This window comes from Bufo bufo, chromosome 2, assembly GCF_905171765.1.
Source record: "Bufo bufo chromosome 2, aBufBuf1.1, whole genome shotgun sequence".
NCBI classification, from domain to species: Eukaryota; Metazoa; Chordata; class Amphibia; order Anura; family Bufonidae; genus Bufo; species Bufo bufo.
The window spans coordinates 777,003,336-777,024,225 of record NC_053390.1 but is presented as its reverse complement, the minus strand read 5'-3'; the positions used below and the strand labels follow the sequence as shown (position 1 = coordinate 777,024,225).

At 43.1% G+C, this 20,890-nt stretch overlaps 1 protein-coding gene across 1 annotated transcript in view; it reads left to right on the top strand.

The window, feature by feature from the left end:
- The window catches only part of JAKMIP1 (janus kinase and microtubule interacting protein 1), a 128,824-nt gene that overhangs the window by 46,400 nt on the left and 61,534 nt on the right, over positions 1-20,890 (top strand). Inside the window, 1 exon segment of the mRNA XM_040419114.1 lies at positions 995-1,054. Within this exon segment, the coding sequence (XP_040275048.1) occupies positions 995-1,054 (60 nt within the window).

The following is a 20,890-nucleotide window of genomic DNA, read 5'->3' as shown; positions in this document are numbered from 1 at the left end:
AGCAGAGCCAACACCCTACCCGAGCTGCTAGTATGATATAATTGGTATGCGTTTCCTTCTGCCTTCCATATTTTCATGCATAATAAGAGCATAGACTTGGAGCTCAAGAATGAAGCATCTGTCATAGATCTGTTCAGACTGTTAATGGGATTCCTGTGTTTTACTTTACATTACTCCATATTGGCCATTAGCTTTCCTTCTGAGAGGCTCTGCGCGGCACTTGTCTGGGCGGTTAAGGCTGTGATAGGACATTATAATATGCATGCCATGGGTAGGCAGACGTCTTGTGGATCGAATTATAAATCAGGAGAATGTGATCTGATATTTCTATAGGGAACACAAACTAACCTAGGATCAGAGACTCTGGATTCTCCAGGGTGTTGGTCTGGCCGGCAGTGACACCTGCTGCTCTCTAGAACAGGGACCGTATCACCTAAAAAAAGTGTATCTAAAGTAGTAACTCCTTGTAATATCTAGTAGTCCTGAAAGGTCCTCAGGAGGTAACTGCATATCTCCAATGGCGTAGATGACCTCAAACAGAAGCTACGTACAGTAGATTATTGCAGATTCCGAACAGGATGCTGGAGAAGTACAGCACAGGAAGAGCTGCAGGCTGCGCCCTATGCAGCAGCCTGCATGTCACAGGCATTGTGCAAACTCCAGTCCACTGCAGGAAGGAGGGCTAGCCTTACATCTTATATAGGAAGCAGCCTGAATGACCTACTATGACAATAGCAGAATACACCGGCCTGTGCAGAGGTTGTTTCCCTGAGTAGTGTTGTATTTTTCTATGCAACAGCCCAGGCACAATCTGTCTAGTATTTAGTTAAACAAGAGGGACATTAGACATTTTGTATTGGAAACTGTGCTTTTCATTGTAGTTTACCTTAAAGGTGAAATGATGAGGCCCATCATGTGGTCACGCTTCTCTGACTTTCCCATTATGCCCATGTGCTACACGTCCATTTTATAATTCTGTGTTTTGTGTCTTTAGGAAAAAGAACGAATGCTGAGATTCAAAAAGCCGAAAAGAAAAAGCTTAAAGCACCCGAAGGTACTTTGCATTGTTATAAATCCTTAAAGTGTAGCTGCTGTTTCAGTCTGCTGGGACAGTGATGATAAAAATATACTTTATTAGGGAAAGCTGTTTCTCTGTACCAGAAAACAGGGTGTAGAGAGTCTTCTTAGCAAAGCTCTAACTGAGCATTAGTGAGGAGAGTCTGTCTTCAGTCTTCAGATCTACTGAGCGCTGAAGACACCTGTGTGTAACATACAGAGGCTTCCAGCCTTCCTCCTGTCACTACCCCAGTCCCTGACTATGGACGTGTGCCATAACTATCACTGCCCATCTCCCTGCCCATCTGGCTTGTTACACACAGGTGTCTTCAGCGCTCGGTAGCAGGGATTGACAATTTGGTCCAACTTTACACTTCTTTTGGCAGGCTTGCATTGAGATAAAATTTTACACCAATATTATGACTCCATTTTGGCACAAACTGCACATCTTAGGCCATTCCCTTTTCCAGTTAAGCCACACCATGTCTCATTGGTTAAGCTAGGTGAAATGGAATTTTCTAAAACGGTGTGTGCCAATTTGCACCAAAATTCTGGCACAATTTATGGCAGTGTCATAGTGCACACACATTAGTAAATGTGGGCCATGGGATTTACTTGCTAAGACTGTTGGGCTACTTTCACACTCGTGTTTTGTGCGGATCCACAATATAATACGTCCGTCTGCATCCGTTCAGAACTGATCCGTTGGTATTATCTTTACCATAGTCAAGACGGATCTGTCTTGAACACCATTGACAATAAATTGGGGACGGATTCGTTTTCTATTGTGTCAGTGAAAACTGATCCGTCCCCGTTGATTTACATTGTGTGCCAGGACGGATCCGTTTGGCAAGCAGCGTTTTGGTGTCCGCCTCCAGAGCGGAATGGAGACGGAACGGAGGCAAACTGATGCATTCTTAGCGGATCCTTTTCCATTCAGAATGCATTAGGGCAAAACTGATCCGTTTTGGACCGCTTGTGGGAGCCCTGAACGGATCTCACAAACTGAAAGCCAAAACGCTAGTGTGAAAGTAGACTTACTTGTTCTAAGACATATGTTGTGATTGTGGGTGGAAGTATGGAAATCTATATGTGCAATGGGCCGCCCCCCAGGGCCCTATCGCGTCCCAGGTCTATATAAATGCTGAGTGGTCTGGTGCGGCCTATATGTGTCACGGTGCTACTACCTGGATACAGCGGGACCCCAAGCTTAGGCTCCGAAGCAAATAAAGGGGAATAGTTGAGTTATGGGATGAAGAAAAATTTAAGTCCAGACCTTGATAAACTTGAACAGCAGCTTTACTTGGATAAACTTGATTCCAGACAATATTCAGGCTTTTCTTACATTCAGGCTTTCTCTTGGTTCCAGCAGGCTTTGGCATATACTGGCAGGCAAACTTGGTAACTATGCTTTCTCGCTTTCTCTGCTGGGCTGACAGGCACGCTTAATAAATCTGCTTTCTTTCTCTCTGCTTGGGTCTGGTTACTGGACTTTCGGTCGGTTCTGGTATCCTTTAATTGGGGTGCCTTTGACTGTTATCTCCCTCCTGGCACTCAGTAAATTAGCATGGAGTGTGGGTGCTCTACAAGCTACTTCCCTTTTGTGGCTCCTGCTCCAGCCGAAGAACACTTTCCTCTGGTTGATATATTTTCCATACATCTGATTCCATGGCAAGCATAGCTTATCCTGCACTGGCTGTTAAAGGCATGTTTGGCTGTGACTGTGCTCGGGCATACAGGCTTACACTTCACTGTCTAGACTAGAACTAACTAGCACTGCTGCCCCTCCGTTCTGGTAGGATGCAGGACTGGCCCACTTCTGCCCAAAGGGGGAAAGAATGGAATGGTGACTTCCATTCCATCTAAGTATCTGTCTGCCATTTACATTGCCACCTGCTGGTGAACCAGGCATATTACCCTTAGAAAACAGTTGCATAACAATATCAGTGCACACTTATGAAGGCCCTTGAAATACATACAAGAATGACATTGGTGTTAGCAATAAAAGACCGTAGCGGAGTGGAAGAATAGTAACACCACTCCGGGGTGTTACATATGCATCCAGATCCCCTGCTGAATAGCACAGACACAGCCTTTATACTGTATAACAGTGTCTAACTTGTTAGCCCTCAGTACAGTAAAGGAAAACCACAGTCTGAATGCCTACATTGAACAAGACTTAAAGGGGTTGTCAGAGTTCAGAGATGGACATATCCACATTTTCCCTCAGGCAGCCCCCCTGATATGACCATCCGATGCTCTCCCTTGTGCAAGGCAAGGGCTGTTTGCTTATATTTTTTAGACTGCTAGGCGGAGGCTTCCTCCTAGCATTGTTCCCGTTGACATTTCCGACACTGATGGGCAGGCTTTAGCGCTGCCCTAGCCGTTTTACAGGCTAGGACACAGCTAAAGCCCTTTGACATCACCGGGCTCACTGCTAGGCAGAAGCGGCCGCCTAGCTTTACCCATGGAGACCCCCGGTACGTCACCGGAACGCCACAAAAAGCCTTTGCCCTCTGCTACTCAGCACAAAGGAGAGCATTGGAGAATGTAATGCTGTGATGCTCATATCAGGGGGGGCTGCCTGGGGGGAAATGGGGATATGTCCGGTTTCAGCTCTGAACCTGGACAACCCCTTTAAAGGAGCCAAAAAAAGAGATTTGACATGGATTAAGTTCTGTTTCCTTTTTAGTTCAGAAACAACTCCACTCATTGGCTGTGCCTGGTATTGCAGCCTGGCACCTTTTTAATGGACTCAGGCTGAATTTGCAGTACCAGACACAGCCTGTGGAGGACAGTGGCACTGTTTCTGGGGACTAAAAAAACGCCCATTCTTTTAATCATGGACAAATCCCTTTAAGACAAGAATATTATCTTAAAACAGGAGGCATTATAGTTTTTTTTTTTTTTTTTTTTACATACCATAGCTCAGTTACATCACCCCTCGATGACTGGTGTTTCGTATGCTGGACTTGATTAAAAAAAAAATAATATATATGCTAATGTATGATGTACTTAAGAGGCACAGGCCTCCTAATAATTTGGGGGCATCTTTGGGAGGTCTATGCAGCAGAAAGGAGCAAGGAGCTGGCGTAGATTTCAGGTGTAAAGTTTTCTGGTGGTAAATATGTCCGGCTGCAGTGGGCCCACCCAGGTTTTTTTTGTTTTTTTTTTGTGTTTTTTGCAAAAAAGTATAATGGGACTTGTTCCAAAATTTCCGACTCTTCTGTACCACAGAGCTGGTGTAGAGGTATAGTAAATCCCCCTGCATAGTATTCTAGGATAGTGTGCAAAAACCAGACAGGGTGTTGTTGCCTCATAAGCTGGTGGACAATTGTAGACCCAGGAAAGCTGCAGCAAATAGAATACTTTCTGTAAGTATAGAGGCATTTATTCCAACGTACATCAGGCTTGTTACTTTTCATCTTAAAGGGACACTCCAGACCAAATGTATCTACTTTGTTATATCTAGTGCAAGGCCTGGTAGGGGCCAGTGCATGACTAAGAGAGAATTCCAGTGTCAGGCTCTGCCCCTTCAGGACCTGCTCTAGTCAGACAATAAATCGAGGGAAAACCCTTTTAAAGGGCTATTCTGGTTATAACGATTAGATTGGATCTGATTACTGGAACCCCCACTGATTACGAGAACGGGGACTAATGGAGCAGCTGGTTGTGCATGTTTTTGGCTGCGACAGTCATTATCAGGGCTGATTCAGACGACCGTATCCGTTTTTGTGCTCTGCAAATTGCGGATCTGCAAAACGCAGATACCGGCCGCGTGCATTCCGCATTTTGCGGAACCGAAGGCCAACCCTATGATAGAAATGCTTATTCTTGTCCGCAGTTGCGGATAAGAATAGGACTTGTTCTATCTTTTTGCATGGCCACGGAACGGAAGTACGGATGCAGACAGCACACAGTGTGCCGTACGGATCTTATGTGGCCTCATTGAAATAAATGGATCCGCAGTGTGGACACAAATATACGGTTGTGTGAATTAGTGGGAGTGCAGGAGGTGAGTGAATGGAGCGGGTGGCGTGCCCTAAACCAGCTGCTCCATTCATTCTTGTGATTGGTTTCAGCTATGGTAATACCCCTTTAAGTCAGTGTTCGGTCTGTGTTTTCCATCAGTGATTTGGGGACAAAACCAAGGGCGCAGAGATGTAGCTATAGGGGGTGCAGAGGTAGCAGTTACTACCGGGCCCAGGAGCCTGAGGGGGCCCAAAGACCCTTGTGCCGCATAAGAAGCCCCATTCAAGTCAATAGGGCTAGATGCAATACCGAGCACTGCCACTATGCAGTGTACGGCGCTGTACTTGGAAAGCTGCCTTGAGTGGGCTACATTCACTAGAGCTCTGGTGGCAGCTCCTTGTAACAGCTGATAGACGGGTGGGCCAGGACTCTGGTTGCTGAGTATAGGTCATGATTATCAATTCCTGGATAACCCCTTTTAAGCCTGTTTTCAGACTGGAGTAATACCCGATTTCAGATTCTAATGTACAGATCTGACAAGATGAGCCAAAATTATAACTCTCATTTGTTCTTTGTTATTCACGTGGTCTTCACTAAATGCTGCCGGAGCTCTGTATGAGCATAGTCCAAAAGGGGATACTGCTGAGCTCCTGAGAGTTATCCTCCATCTTTACAGAACACATCCCCTTATACTGTCATTTCTTTGTACATAGCGGCCATAATATATAAAAGATGAACTCTAGTGCCAAGTGATTGGCTCCAAAGTCACCTCCAAATGGGGTTGTCTTCTGCTGGACTTTTGTTTCCTGCTCTTATGTCGGAGGATCTTCAGGTACTCTGGTGGTACATTCTGCAGCGTGGCAGTATTGGTATGATGCACCTTCTATAAAATACCTGTGTTGTCCAGATGGTGGGGCTATTCCATAACTAGTAAAATCATCGGACTTTTCATCATGGATACATCAATTTGGAGTGCAGAGAAGCCTCTCTTAGATAACCACTGAAAGTTAGAGAGAAAGAAGTTGTCTTCTAGAGGGGTGGTCCTCTCAAAGGAAAGAGCCCTTTTACAGAGGAAATAGAAATCGGGGGTTGGCTTTTTGAGCCGTTTCACTAAATATTGCTTCTTTTTTTTTTTATGCGGGTAGACAGCTGCTTCTACAGTATAGACATGAAGGGAAAGGGTGACTAAGACTGTTACAGGTGCAGGACTTCCACCCCTAGGAATGCCCACCAGGTCCTTGGCAACAAATTTGGCCAAGCAGCTGCTTCCCTCCATGTCACTGCATGGACTGGAGGATGCAATATTAGACTCCATTCACACGTCCGTGGTGTGTTGCGGACCCTCAAATTGCGGATCCGCAACACACCCGCCCGGCACCCCTATAGAAATGCCTATTCTTGTCGGCAAGCTGCGGACAAGAATAGGACATGTTCTATCTTTTGCGGAGCTGCGGTCCTGAAGATCGGGGCCGCGCTCCGCAAATGCGGATGCTGACAGCACACTGTGTGCTGTCCGCATCCATTCCGTCCCCATAGAAAATGAATGGGTCCGCACCCTTTCCGCAAAATTGCGGAACGGATGCGGACCCATTTGCGGACGTGTGAATGGAGCCTAAAGGTACTTTAACCCCAATTTTTGCAGTAATGTTTTTGTTTTTCCATTCCTCCCTTCCACCACTCATAACTTTTTTATTTTTCCACAGTTTTTGAAGGAACATGTTTTACTTTGTTACTGCTTCATTTAATTTTCCATATAAAGTATTGAGAAAAATTATTGTTTTACACTTTATATCACTACTTAAAAAAAAAAAAAAGGAAAAATTCTAAAAATATAGATTACCGTAGCTTGTTTCTGTCGATGGAGGTGGGTGATCTGTAGTTTTTGTTGCTATGACATGGGGGATTTAGAATTTTTTTTTTTTTCTGCTTAGTGGCCACATTGTGTGGGATAAATAACATCATTTCTTAATATTTTGATCATTTTTAAACCCTGCAGTGCCAATTATTGTTTATTTTTTTTGTTTGTTTTCTTTATAGGATAAATAGGACAAGGGTTTATTAATGTTTAATATTTGTAAGGTTTTTATTATTGACCGTGGCATCTGAGGAGTTAAACGGCTGGGTTGGGAGTTATCTTTGTTCTTGGCTGTCACAGGCTAAGCACACGAGCCAGCTTCATATGTTTCCCTCATACATGCAACGTATAAGTATGTCGTAATGCATTAAGGGGTTAATATTAATGCGTATAATGAATGACCAAAGACGTATAACTATGGTCACCAGCCAGGTGTGAACAGAGCCTCATTGATAACAGATACTGTACTACATGCACACAATAACCTACAGTGTACTGCTGCTGCTGCTGATCACATTTTACTCCTAGAACAGTGGTCACCGGCATAGACTTGATGCAAAATAAAATGCATTTTTATTTATTAAATTTTTTTACCACTGCTTTGTAGAGAGGGGAAAAAGGGGGGGGGGGGGGGGGGGTCCAATCTTATAGGTTCTAAAACAACAAAATATTCTACAGTTTTCAAACCAGCACCTGGGTCTCAATACTTTTGTAATTGCATGTAAATAAAAATGTAGTAAAGCCAGTGATCTATTAAAAAAAAAATATATATATATATATATATATGTATAGCGCCACCTGCTGTTTGTTCTTTTCTGTCCACCTCGCTAAGGTTGACGCATGCGCTCAGTTTAAATCCGTGGCAGTTACAGGGAAACGGCTACAGCACAAAGGACACATTCCGTGAGAAAGGACTCGCCCCTGAGAGTCTGAAGTAAATCTAGCAGAACAATTTTAGCAATGAATGTTGAGATCTCTGGATCCATGTGAGGTGCAGGGCTGGTTCTAGCTTTGTTAGAAAGTATGTACTGTATGATTTTCCCCCCCCCCCCTTTTTTTTTTTTTACATCAATCATAGTGTAACCCCTTGACGACCTCTGATGTACATGTATGGCGAAAGTCATCACCCACTCATGAGCCATAAGGCTCATCGCAGACATTTAACCCCATCAGATGCCGTGGTCAAATGTCACCACAGCATCTGAGTGGTGACAATGCGGGGAAGCTATTTACTTTACAGTAATAGCCCGAGGCCTGCTTGAGGCGCCAATACCTATCACTGGTATATTCCAATATAGGCCTGCAGGTGGCAGCACTGTATTGGAATTTAGTCAATGCTGTGTTATGTAATTGATTAATGTACATCACAAAATACAATTGCCAATCTAGTGGTTCCTGGTTATAGTCACTTAAAGGGAACCCGTCATGTGGATATTTGATTATAATCTAACTAATTATATACAATAATTAACTACTAAAAAGTGCCTTAGATGTATTCACTTACTGGTGTGACAGATGGTTACCTCATAATATACACACAAAGATGCCGCATGCCGCATGCTAATGAGCCGATTTGAGTCCAGCGTGATGTCAGTGAGTCCAGCGTATATTTAATTCAGAGCTATAGCCACTCCCCTGCCCACCTGCTGCTGATTCATATGGAAAATAACTGTCAATCAGCAGCAGGTGGGCAGGGAGAGTCAGGAGCTCATGAATATTCAGGACTCGTCATTATCAGCTGGAGCTTTTCAATACAAGATGTTGGCAGATTGACTGGGTCAATTAAAGAAAGTGACCCAGCATTTTGCTAAGAGAATCAGTCACTTATTTATGTTGCCATTAGTTAGGACACCATAAAACTGGTGACAGGTTCCCTTTGAGGTGGCTTAAAAAATAAATAAAAATAAAGTAAAGTTTTAAAAATAATAATAAAAATAAATATATATATATATATATAATTTATTTATTTTTATTTATTATTATTTTTAAAACTTTACATTATTATTATTTTTTTTAAGCCACCTTAAAGGGAACCTGTTTTTTTTTATTTTGGATTAAAGGGTGGTGATTTCAACACACATATATATATATATATATATATATATATATATATATATATATATATATATATATATATATATATATATATATATATAATGTGTGTGTTGAAATCACCACCCTTTAATCCAAAATAAAAAAAAACTATATAAGGCTACTTTCACACTTGAGGCAGAGTGATCCGGCAAGCAGTTCTGTCAAAACATATGTCAACTGATGGCATTTGTAAGACTGATCAGTCAGAAAAATGCATTAAAATGCCGGATCCGTATTTCCGGTGTCATCCGGAAATACGTATCCGGCATTTTTTTTTTTTCACCACCGGAAGGACAGATCCGGCATTGCGGTATTTTGAATACATTCCTATGGAAAAAAAAAATGCCAGATCCGGCATTCAGGCAAGACTTCAGTTTTTTTGGCTGGAGATAAATCCGTAGCATGCTGTGGTATTATCTCCGTCCTGAACAGTCAAAAAGACTGAACTGATGCATCCCGAACGGATTGCTCTCCATTCAGAATGCATAGGGATAAAACTGATCAGTTCTTTTCCGGTATAGAGCCCCTAGGACGGAACTCACTGCCGGATAAGAAAAACGCTAGTGTGAAAGTATCCTAAAAAAAATATTCTATGCATCGCCAGATTCCAAAAATGCCAGTACTATTAAAATATAAAAATATCTATCCCATTCAGCGAATGGCATGAAGGAAATAAAATTAAAAATGGCCAATTCGCTTTTTTTTTTTTTTTTTCACTTCACCCCCCTCCCATCCCAAAAAATAAAAATTGAACAGAAAGTGTTCAAAAAATCACACACTTCAAAATGGTATAGCTGAAAAGTACAGATCGCCCCACGAAAAAAATGAGCCCTCACACAGCTCCATAGACATAAATATAAAAAAGTTTATAGGGGTTAGAATATGGCAATGAAAAGAAAAAACAATTGCAAAGTTTTTTTTTCAGTATTAAAACAGAACAAAAACGATACAAATGTGGTGTCGCTGTAATCATACTGACCTGGAGAATGAAGGTAACGGGTCCCCACTACATTGTATGCAATATTAAATGATGCCATTAGAAAGTTCAACTTAGCCCGCAAAGAAACGCACCCTCGTACAGCTATGGGAACGGAAAAATAAAAAAGTTATGGCTCTGGGAAGGCGGGAAGTGAAAAACAAAACCGGAAAATTGCTGGGTCCTCTACTGGTTAAGGACCAACATAATATATTCTTACCCACTTTTCCTAATAAGTGTGTAGCTCTTTCTCAGCACTGCGGATTTCTTCCGTCTTCCTTTGCCACCAGTTGAATCCATGCTGCCACCCATGGTGGGTCAGCTTTCTGCCAATTACACACATTAGCCCTTTTAGCCAAGAGCAAGATTATAAGCAACTTGTTATTGTCAGACTTTGTCCCAGGAATATCCCAGTCCCCTCCCAAATATCTGTAGGAACCCATATCTGATATCCTACAATGTGCTCTCAGAATCGTGCCACAACCTAACCGACCTTGGGCACTTCCAAAGTACATGTATCATATCTGTCCCCCATCGTGGACGTTAACCATCCTCCTTAGTGCCACAGTGTGCCAGTATCTTTAGGTGTGTAATCAGCCACGTGAATTCTGTAGAGTTGTGAATTCTGTATGAACTATTTTTCGATATCCTAGAGGTCGTTGACTGTACTCTGCACCATTTCTCATGAGTAATGTTGTCCAGCTCTACCACCCATTTCCTAAAGCCATTACAGAATCCTCTCTTACACAATTATCTCCTGCCCGTCACTCCACGATTATCAGTGAGCTTAAAGAGGACCTTTCACCCATTATGACAATGTGAACTAACTATACAGACATGTAGAGCGGGGATCTCACTGCTCTTACTATTATCCCCGGGCGCCGATCCTTTCTCCCGTTATGCCCTCCGGTATCTCCGCTCACTAAGTTATAGTAGGCGGAGATTCCAGTCACTAAGTTATGGTAGGCGGAGTCTGCCCTAGCGCTGGCCAATCGCAGCGCAGAGCTCACAGCCTGGGAGGTTATTTTCTCCCAGGCTGTGAGCTCTGCAATACGATTGGCCAGCGCTACAGAAGAACAAGGGAAGACTCCACCTACCATAACTTAGTGAGCGGAGATACCGGAGGGCATAGCGGGAGAACTGAGCGGCGCCCGGGGATAATAGTAAGTGCAGTGAGATCCCCGGGCGCCGCTCTACATGTCTGTATAGTTAGTTCATAGTGTAATAATCGGTGAAAGTTCCTCTTTAAATATTCCTTTTCCTGTAATGAAAGTTCTTCCTTAATTTGTGCAATTTATTGGGCTCTGAAGCAAGCATTTTTTTCTGCCAGTTTATTTTTATTTTTTTATTTTAGCAGTTCCCAATCCTGTTCAATTGTGTAGAATGCTGGGCAATTTTAAGGCCGTATTTACGGTGCATTTTAGCCTTCCAATAGGTTTTCCGAAAAAACTGCATTCAGAGGAATACAGTGATGGGTACATTCACTTTAAAGAGGACCTTTTCATGTTTTTTTTTTTTTATTCTAGATAAATACCTTTACTTGCGTTGCCACCCTGCCTGTTTTTTATTTTTTATTTTTTTATATCGCTTCTACGCCCCGCTGTGCCCCCCTGTAAGTTTCCCGCTCAGTATGTTAATACTGAGCATCGGTACAGGGAGGAGGAGACTCCAGGGTTTCTCAGTGGGCGTCTCCTTTTCCCTGGCTGTGCCACGATCCAATCACAGCGGAGAGCGTCACAGCCAGGGAGAAGGAGACGCCCACTGAGAAACCCTGGCATCTCCTCCCTGTACCGATGCTCAGTATTAACATACTGGGCAGGAAAACAGCGGGGAGGGAACAGCGGGGCGTAGGAGCGATATTTTTTTTTAAAAACAGGCAGGGTGGGCAGCATCAGGGGAGGGGGAGGGGGTACCCGGCAAGTAAAGGTATTTATCTAGAATAAAAAATAAAAAAGCATGAAAGGTCCTCTTTAATGAGTCCACGGATTGATTTTTGGACTCCGTTTGACCTGCTTTTTCTTTGTTTCCCTATTTTATTGCCAGGCAGAATAGCGTAGTCCACCATGCTTTGGACCCCATTTGACCCAGTAAAGTGAATTACTGTAGCTGTTGCAGTATATGTTTGAATACATTTGAATACCGTTTTCAGGTATTCGGACATATACCATTGTTGGAAAGCCCAGCTTAGGGGTAAAACGCAATGTGATCCCATCCTAAAAAATTCCCTGGTATTCCCACTCTAATAGTGAATTAATGCTATAAACAGCAAGTTTAAAGTCACTTACCTCTCATTTATAATCTCTGTGCCCTATAGAAATATGCCCTAAAGCCTTTTACTGCCAACCCGCTATATTTAAAGGGGTTCTCCTACGCATTTAAAACTTTTTACTGACCCATCTGGAGGACTTGCTTGCCTTTCTGTGGTGGGCAGTAGCTCGGCAACACCTGCATCTTCTGCAATGCATTGCAATTAGCTCTTGTTAACGCCTTCCTCCCCTGCATAGAAAATAGTCCCTCACAGGTAGCAGCAGAGATACAAGTGGTATGTAACGCCCCCTCAATTCCTTTCTCCACTGTCTGGAGATAGGTATATATTTCTGCAAGTAGAGATGAATGAATGAAAGGTGTCTGCATCTAGTGAGAACTATGCCGCCACTGAGATGAGGGAGGAAGAAGGGAAGCTACTGATCGCGTCAGTCTGAATGAAGGAGAAGGTGGACCTGAAGGATAAACAGCAGGGGGCGCTACTAGAAAGGAAAATGTATATGAAAGGCATTGTACTGTATACTGCAATAATACTTCATTTAAAAAGTCAAATTTGTTGCATAGTAAAACCTTTTGCAGGATAATCCTTTTAAAAAGGAAAGCTGTTAGAGTAATCTAATAATTGCTCAGTGTTCATACAGATCCTTCCTGATTCAGTCCTGTAATTAGACACAGAAACATGTTGGCAACTAAACCATGCAGTCCAGAAAAAATATCATCCATTTCCTGTGCAGTCCGGCTGCAAGGGGCGATGCTGTTTTACCAGGCCACATACCGTAAATTGCAATATTAGAGCCGTTAATCTGCATTTGTTAGAAAAGCCAGTATTCCAGTGAACCAGGCTGAGTTATGTTACCCGCCATAGAAAGTATTGTTGACCATTACTAGAGCAGAGACCTGGTAGAGAGGAAGGATTTTTACTCTGTAGGACCTCATGCCACTATGTATGATCTACCTTAGCTGTAAGCTGCCCATGAAGGGTTAAACTCGAAGTCACTTAGCAAAGCCATACATTATTATTATTATTATTATTATTATTATTATTATTAATAATAATTATTATTATAGCACCATTCATTCCATGGCGCTGTACATATAAGGGGTGCACGTACATAATACGCACATATACACATACATCATACATACACACATACATAATACATACATACACACATACATAATACATACATAATACAGACATACACACATACATAATACATACACACATACATAATACATACATACATACATAATACACACACACATAATACATACACACATACATAATATACACACATACATACATACACACACATACATAATACATACACACATACATAATACAGACATACATACATACATACAGACATACACACATACATAATGCATACATACACACATAATACAGACATACACACATACATCATACATACATAATACAGACATACACACATACATAATACACACATACATAATACATACACACATACATAATACATACACACACATACATAATACATACACACATACATACATACATACACTAATACATACACACACATACATAATATACACACATACATACATACACACACATACATACATACATACATACATACATAATACACACACACATAATACATACACACATACATAATATACACACTTACATACATACACACACATACATAATACATACACACATACATACATACATACATACATACACACATACATACACTAATACATACATACACACATACATAATACAGACAATTGCACTTAGCATGACTAAGCCGAGTTACAAACTGGTACAGAAGAGATGGTACTGCCCACAAGGGCTTACAATCTACGAGCGATGGGATACCATAAAGGGTAGAATAAAGGAGCTTCTGGGAGGTATAACATCACAAGGTCATGTGAGGAGGTCACAGGATGAAAAGTAGTGATCAGGAAAGAGCTGTGTATTGGGGTGCCGTAAGACTGGTTTTAAGGGTTCTATATGGTCCCTTGTTGGTGTTTTAAGGAGGTTAGTCTTAAAGGGGTTGTGTCACTTCAGCAAGTGGAATTTATCATGTAGATAAAGTAAATACAAGGCACTTACTAATGTATTGCGATTGTCCATATTGCTTTCTTTGCTGACTTCATTCATTTTTCTATCACATTATGCACTGCTCGTTTCCATGGTTACAACCACCCTGTAATCCAGCAGCGGTGGTCGTGCTTGCACACTATAAGAAAAAATGCCAGCCTCTCTGGTGTCCGGGATCTTGGGAGCTCACATAGGCTGGTACTTTTCTCTTTAGTGTACAAGCACGGCCATGCTGCTGGACTGCAGGGTGGTCGTAACCATGGAAACTTTCTCTGCAGAATAAATGCTATTTGCTGAACTGGCAAAACCCCTTTAAGGTTGGTGTTGGAAGTGGGGCGGCTTCTGGCCATGTGCCTCTGTGGATTCCCGTGGGAGTCCATACATTCTTCTTACCATGAAACCGACCGGAAATTGACATAAAGGGGTTGTCAACTCCTTTTCTATTGATGGCATCAATACCTCATTGGCAGTGGTCTGACACCCTGCACCTCCACTGGTCAGCTGAGGCACCAGAAGTTGGCGCTGTAGCTACACAGCTCCGACCATTGTGCAGTGGACAGCGCTGGCAACTGTATCTCTGCGTGCAGTAACCGGCACCATCCACTGCACAAAGGACGGCAGCGACTGCAGAACTGCTGATTTATCCCTCATTCACACGTCAGTGTTTCACGGACGTGTGCTGTACGCGTTCCCAACACGGATCCTTCATGGACAGCTTCATGGATGCATCACTGACCACCTGCTCTTGGATTTAAGCACAGACACAGACGTGTGAATGAGGCTTTACAGGGGCGCGGAGTGTTGGATCCCTGCCGACCACATATTGATGGCCTATCCTGAGGATAGGCCATCAATAGTAAGAGTGGACAACCACTTTAAGGGTCATGGAAAGGATATGGGGGGAAATATATACCAAGCCCTTCTGTTCTGGGTGGCAAAACCTGGCACCATAACAAAGGGGTCCATTTTGATCTTAGTGTTTGGTTCCTGCTTTTCTATGTACACGATTGACTATACATGTGCCCAGTAGACAGGGCTTTGATCTAAAGTTTGCATACTGTGGCTGGAATCCAGCTGAAAAGCACATTTGGGCGGAGCATTTTAAAAGCTCCGCCCAAATGTACTTTTCAGCTGTGTGCCATGAGCATTATACATCTGGATCAGAGCTCCGCACCTAGATCCTTCCAGCTGTTGGGCATCCTATAGACCAGGGATCAGCAACCTCCAGCTGTTCTGAAACTACAACTCCCAGAATCCTCCTTTTTACTTCTGTGGGAGTTGCAAGAACTGCCGAGTAAGGCCCCTTTCACACGAGCGAGTATTCCGCGCGGATGCGATGCGGGAGGTGAACGCATTGCACCCGCACTGAATACTGACCCATTCATTTCTATGGGGCTGTGCACACGAGCGGTGATTTTCACGCATCACTTTTGCGTTGCGTGAAAATCGCAGCATGCTCCTCTTTGTGCGTTTTTCACGTAACGCAGGCCCCATAGAAATGAATGGGGTTGCGTGAAAATCGCATGCATCCGCAAGCAAGTGCGGATGCAGTGCGATTTTCACGCACGGTTGCTAGGAGACGATCGGGATGGAGACCCGAACCTTATTATTTTCCCTTATAACATGGTTATAAGGGAAAATAATAGCATTCTGAATACAGAATGCATAGTAAAACAGGGCTGGAGGGGTTAAAAAATATAAAAAATCATTTAACTCACCTTAATCCACTTGCTCGCGATGCCCGTCATCTCCGTCTGACTCTTTTACTGTATAGGACCTGTGGAGAGCATTAACTATAGTTTAAGGACCTGGGATGACGTCACTCCGGTCATCACATGGTACGTCACATGATCTTTTACCATGGTGATTCACCATGGTAAAAGATCATGTGACGTACCATGTGATGACCGGAGTGACGTCATCCCAGGTCCTTAAACTATAGTTAATGCTCTCCACAGGTCCTAGACAGTAAAAGAGTCAGACGGAGATGCCCGGCATCGCGAGCAAGTGGATTAAGGTGAGTTAAATGATTTTTTATTTTTTTTAAACCCTCCAGCCCTGTTTTACTTAGCATTCTGTATTCAGAATGCTATTATTTTCCCTTATAACCATGTTATAAGGGAAAATAATACTATTTACAGAACACCGATCCCAAGCCCGAACTTCTGTGAAGAAGTTCGGGTTTGGGTACCAAACACGCGCGATTTTTCTCACGCGAGTGCAAATTGCATTACAATGTTTTGCACTTGCGCGGAAAAATCGCGGGTGTTCCCGCGACGCACCCGGACATTTTTCCGCAACGCCCGTGTGAAAGAGGCCTAAGTGTGCATGTTGGGAGTTGTAGTTTCACAGCAGCTGGAGTGCCGAAAGTTGCTGATCCCTGATATACAGTAGACACCATCTTTAGATAACAAGATTTCTAACGTGCAGTGATTTTATTATTTTCCTATGTTTTATACCGTTGATGTAGTTGATGTAAGTGGATCTCTGCTGATTTCACAATTACCTTCTCCTTTGGTGTCCATTATATTACAAATGACCTCTAGATAAATGGTGTAATATTATCATCAGCGACATTCTGCTCATCTGAATAACATTAGCCAGAAGGGTTTTACCTGTCTTGTTCCTCCTGAGGTTTACGGCTGAACAGCACGAGAAATGATAAATTCTACAGCTCGGATTAGGAGATTAAGACACCTCCTGCTGCTGCTGCAGCGCCCCTTGAGACTAATGATATCTCAGGCAGTTGTCACTAGATTTAACTCTGAATGTGACGATCGTATGAGTAAGGGAAAGGGTCTGTTCTGTGTGTAGCCCATCACCCTAATAACTAATGACCCCACTTGAAGATTGCTCAGTGAAAAGGCAGACACCTAGTAGTTAACGTGTAGAAGGCCCCTTGCAGACGAGCGAGTATTCCGCGCGGGTGCAATGCGTGATGCAAACGCATTGCGCCCGCACTGAATCCGGACCCATTCATTTCAATGGGTCTGTGCACACGAGCGTTGGTTTTCACGCATCACTGAAAATCGCAGCATGTTCTATATTCTGCGTTTTTCACGCAACGCTGGCCCCATAGAAGTAAATGGGGCTGCATGAAAATCGCATCGCATCCGCAAGCAAGTTTTTCACGGATGGTTGTTAAGAGATGTTGTTTGTATACCTTCAGGTTTTTTTTTACAGGGATCTTAAAGGGACCTGCCCCTTTGAATATGCTCTTTGAGCTGCAGGCAGCCTGTTATAGATCAGGAGAAGCTGAGCGGATTTGTATAATGTTGTGTGGGAAAAGGTTCAGTATAACTTGTATTTCATTCATTTACATTCCTGCTCGTTCTGGGCTTTGTAGTCCAGGAGGCGGTCCTATCAGTGATTGACAGCCTTCCCTCTATGACTGTGTATACAGAGATGGCTGTCAATCACTGATTGGCCTTCAAAGCCCAGAGTCAGCAGGAATATAAATTAATACTTTACATATTATTATACTGAATCTTTTCCCATAAAGCTATACATCAATCTGCTCAGCTCCTCCTGCTCTATAACCGGCTGCCTGTAGCTCACATTGGATTTTCATGGTGACAGGTTCCTTTTAAATGTTACCATTAGACCACCAGAGATTCTTGCATTAATCCTTCTGTGCCCTAGACCACCAGTGATGGTGTAAGTAGCCACCTTAGTCTGTGGACCCATTCATTTCTATGGGGCCACACTGTGCTTTCCGGATCCGCACTTCCGGGTCCGCAATTCCGTTCCCGAAAAAAATAGAACATGTCCTATTCTTGTCCGCATTTTCTATTATAGTGCCGGCGATGTGCGGTCCGCAAAATGCAGAACGTCCATTGCCGGTGTCTGTGTGTTTTTTGCGGATCCGCAAAACACATACGGATGTGTGAATGGACCCTTATACTGAAATTAACCTCCTCTCTGCCATAAACCACCAGGCATACATACATTAACACCTTCCCTGCCTATTCTACTAAGGATGCAGACATTAATCTTTTCAGGACCAAATTTTCAATGGCTCCAGCACCTTGGGATTTAAGATAAAACATAGCTTTTATTTACATGATTAAATAAAACCTCCATGGTGTCCTCGGGACTGGGGGGGGGGGATTCATCTCTTCACTGCCCTAGACCACCAGGGATGCAAACCGTCTTCACTGCTCTAGACCTGGGTACTGTTTGCTTGGATACTATTTGTCCCTGTATATCTGGCTGTTTTATAGCTAATTATTAGGGAGCAGTACATTAATAATTATTCCATGCGACTCTGTATTACCTGGGCCTAGCAGGAGCAGCTCGACTTTTTTAATACTTCAGTACAACTTTTGATCCCTGAAGAAGGGAGGCTGTTTTGTCAATTGACCCTCACTTTCTCCTTCGTCACTTTAAAAAAATCGTATTTAATTTCCTGGCAGAACAGCCGTGAACTCGCGTTATCCGACAAACTGCAGACTGACTCTTCATACCCTTTAAATTGTCCATTACCGCACAGTGAAGGTTATTGAGCTGTTTTTGTGTTTTTAGTGTATTTTTAGTTTTCCTGTTGCCGTCTGTCGGCTCCTGGTTACTGTTGCTAGCTATACGGAGCTCACATGCAATAGTCTGGGGACCTGGTGCACATGTGGCAGGCTACCTGCGCCCAGTCCTGACGAGGAGGAGCAGGCATTAATATAGCGCCCCCCCCCCGGGCTTTCTGGGAGGCTAGAAACTTCCTGTGCGGTCCATCGCCGCAGACCATTCAGAGAATAGATGAAGAGCTACTGAAGTGGATGCTCTTCGCTCTCACACAATGGAAGATTTCCTACTCATCTTGTACTTCTCCTTCTTCATATGCCTCTGCGCTTTAGTCTGCCTGTATTTTTCGGGATGCCAGGAGCTGACCTATAAGCACGAAGGTAACGGCGGGGGTACTGATGAACCTACACCAATCCTAGCTTTATTTGCTATGTGGGAACCAGTATATGTGTGTGATATATATTCAGTATAATATGTCAATTTATTTATATACATTGTTTTCTTATATGTTTTGCATGCAGGTGTAGCAGTGTTGAATTTGTCATTTAACTCTCTCTATATCTATAGGGTCCTCATTTATGCAGTCGTCATTGTGTACATTTTCTTCACTTAGCTCTCATTGAGTCAAGATAATATGGCGGTTTACCTGCAGTAGGTAACAACTGAACCCCCCCACCATTAGAATATAACATCCATATTAACTATAGGTCTTTGTCTGCATCTGCTACCCCATTATTCCATGCAGTGCAGCAGGGATAGGAAGTAAGTGAAGGTAACTGGCCATTTATTGGTAAAAAAAAATAAAAAAATACTTAAAGGGGTTGTCCCAGGAAAATCTCCTACAGTTTTCAAACCAGCACCTGGATCTGAATACTTTTGTAATGGGTATGGAATTAAAATGTTTTATAACTAACGTGTTATTCAATGAAATCTATCTGTATACCGCCACCTGCTGTTTGCTCTTTTTCTAATTTCTCTGTCCTCCTCACTGAGGTGGACGCACATGCTCAGTTCCATCCTTTAACTGCCACCAGCTGCAGTAGAAAGGACACTCCCCGTAAACTGACAGCTGGAAATAAATCTAGTAGGACAATTGGAGCAGAGGATGGGGAGATCTCTGGATCCATGTGAGGTACAGGGCTGGTTCTAGCTTTGTTAGAAAGAGGTTGTCATGTAGTAGATTAGGTTTGATTATTTTTTTTAATATTTTTTTTTTTACTTTATTCATGGGATAACCCCTTTAAGGCTACTTTCACACCTGCGTTAGGTGCGGATCCGTCTGGTATCTGCACAGACGGATCCGCACCTATAATGCAAACGCTTAGATCCGTTCAGAACGGATCCGTTTGCATTACCATGAAAAAAAAAAAAAAAAAAATTTTTTTATTTTTTTTTGTTGTTCATGATAATGCAAACGGATCCGGTTTGACTTTACATTGAAAGTCAATGGGGGACGGATCCGTTTGAAAATTGAGCCATATTGTGTCAACTTCAAACGGATCCGTCCCCATTGACTTACATTGTAAGTCTGGACGGATCCGTTTGCCTCCGCACGGCCAGGCGGACACCCGAACGCTGCAAGCTGCGTTTGGGTGTCCGCCTGCTGAGCGGAGCGGAGGACAAACTGTGCCAGACTGATGCATTCTGAGCGGATCCGCGTCCACTCAGAATGCATTAGGGCTGGACGGATCCGTTCGGGGCCGCTTGTGAGCCCCTTCAAACAGAGCTCACAAGCGGAGCCCCGAACGCTAGTGTGAAAGTAGCCTAAGTGGCCTCAGATGGTGGGGTGAGCACTAAGAGAGGTTGTCATATCCCATATGGTTTCAGAGACTTTTTGTTTAGGAGTGATCTATGTCTCTGCTCATCCTGCGCCTCCCGTTTCATGAATATAATGGCAAAACTGCAGTGAAGACCAAAGCAGAAGGTGCAGAGGGATAGAGCACAGCTTCCATTACACAGGGTTGCATAAGTTGTGTGTAGTAGGTCATGTAGAATACGATATTACAGGAACACATGAGCGATGAGATCTGCTGTGGCAGGGTCGGGACGTTGGTTCAGATTCTTA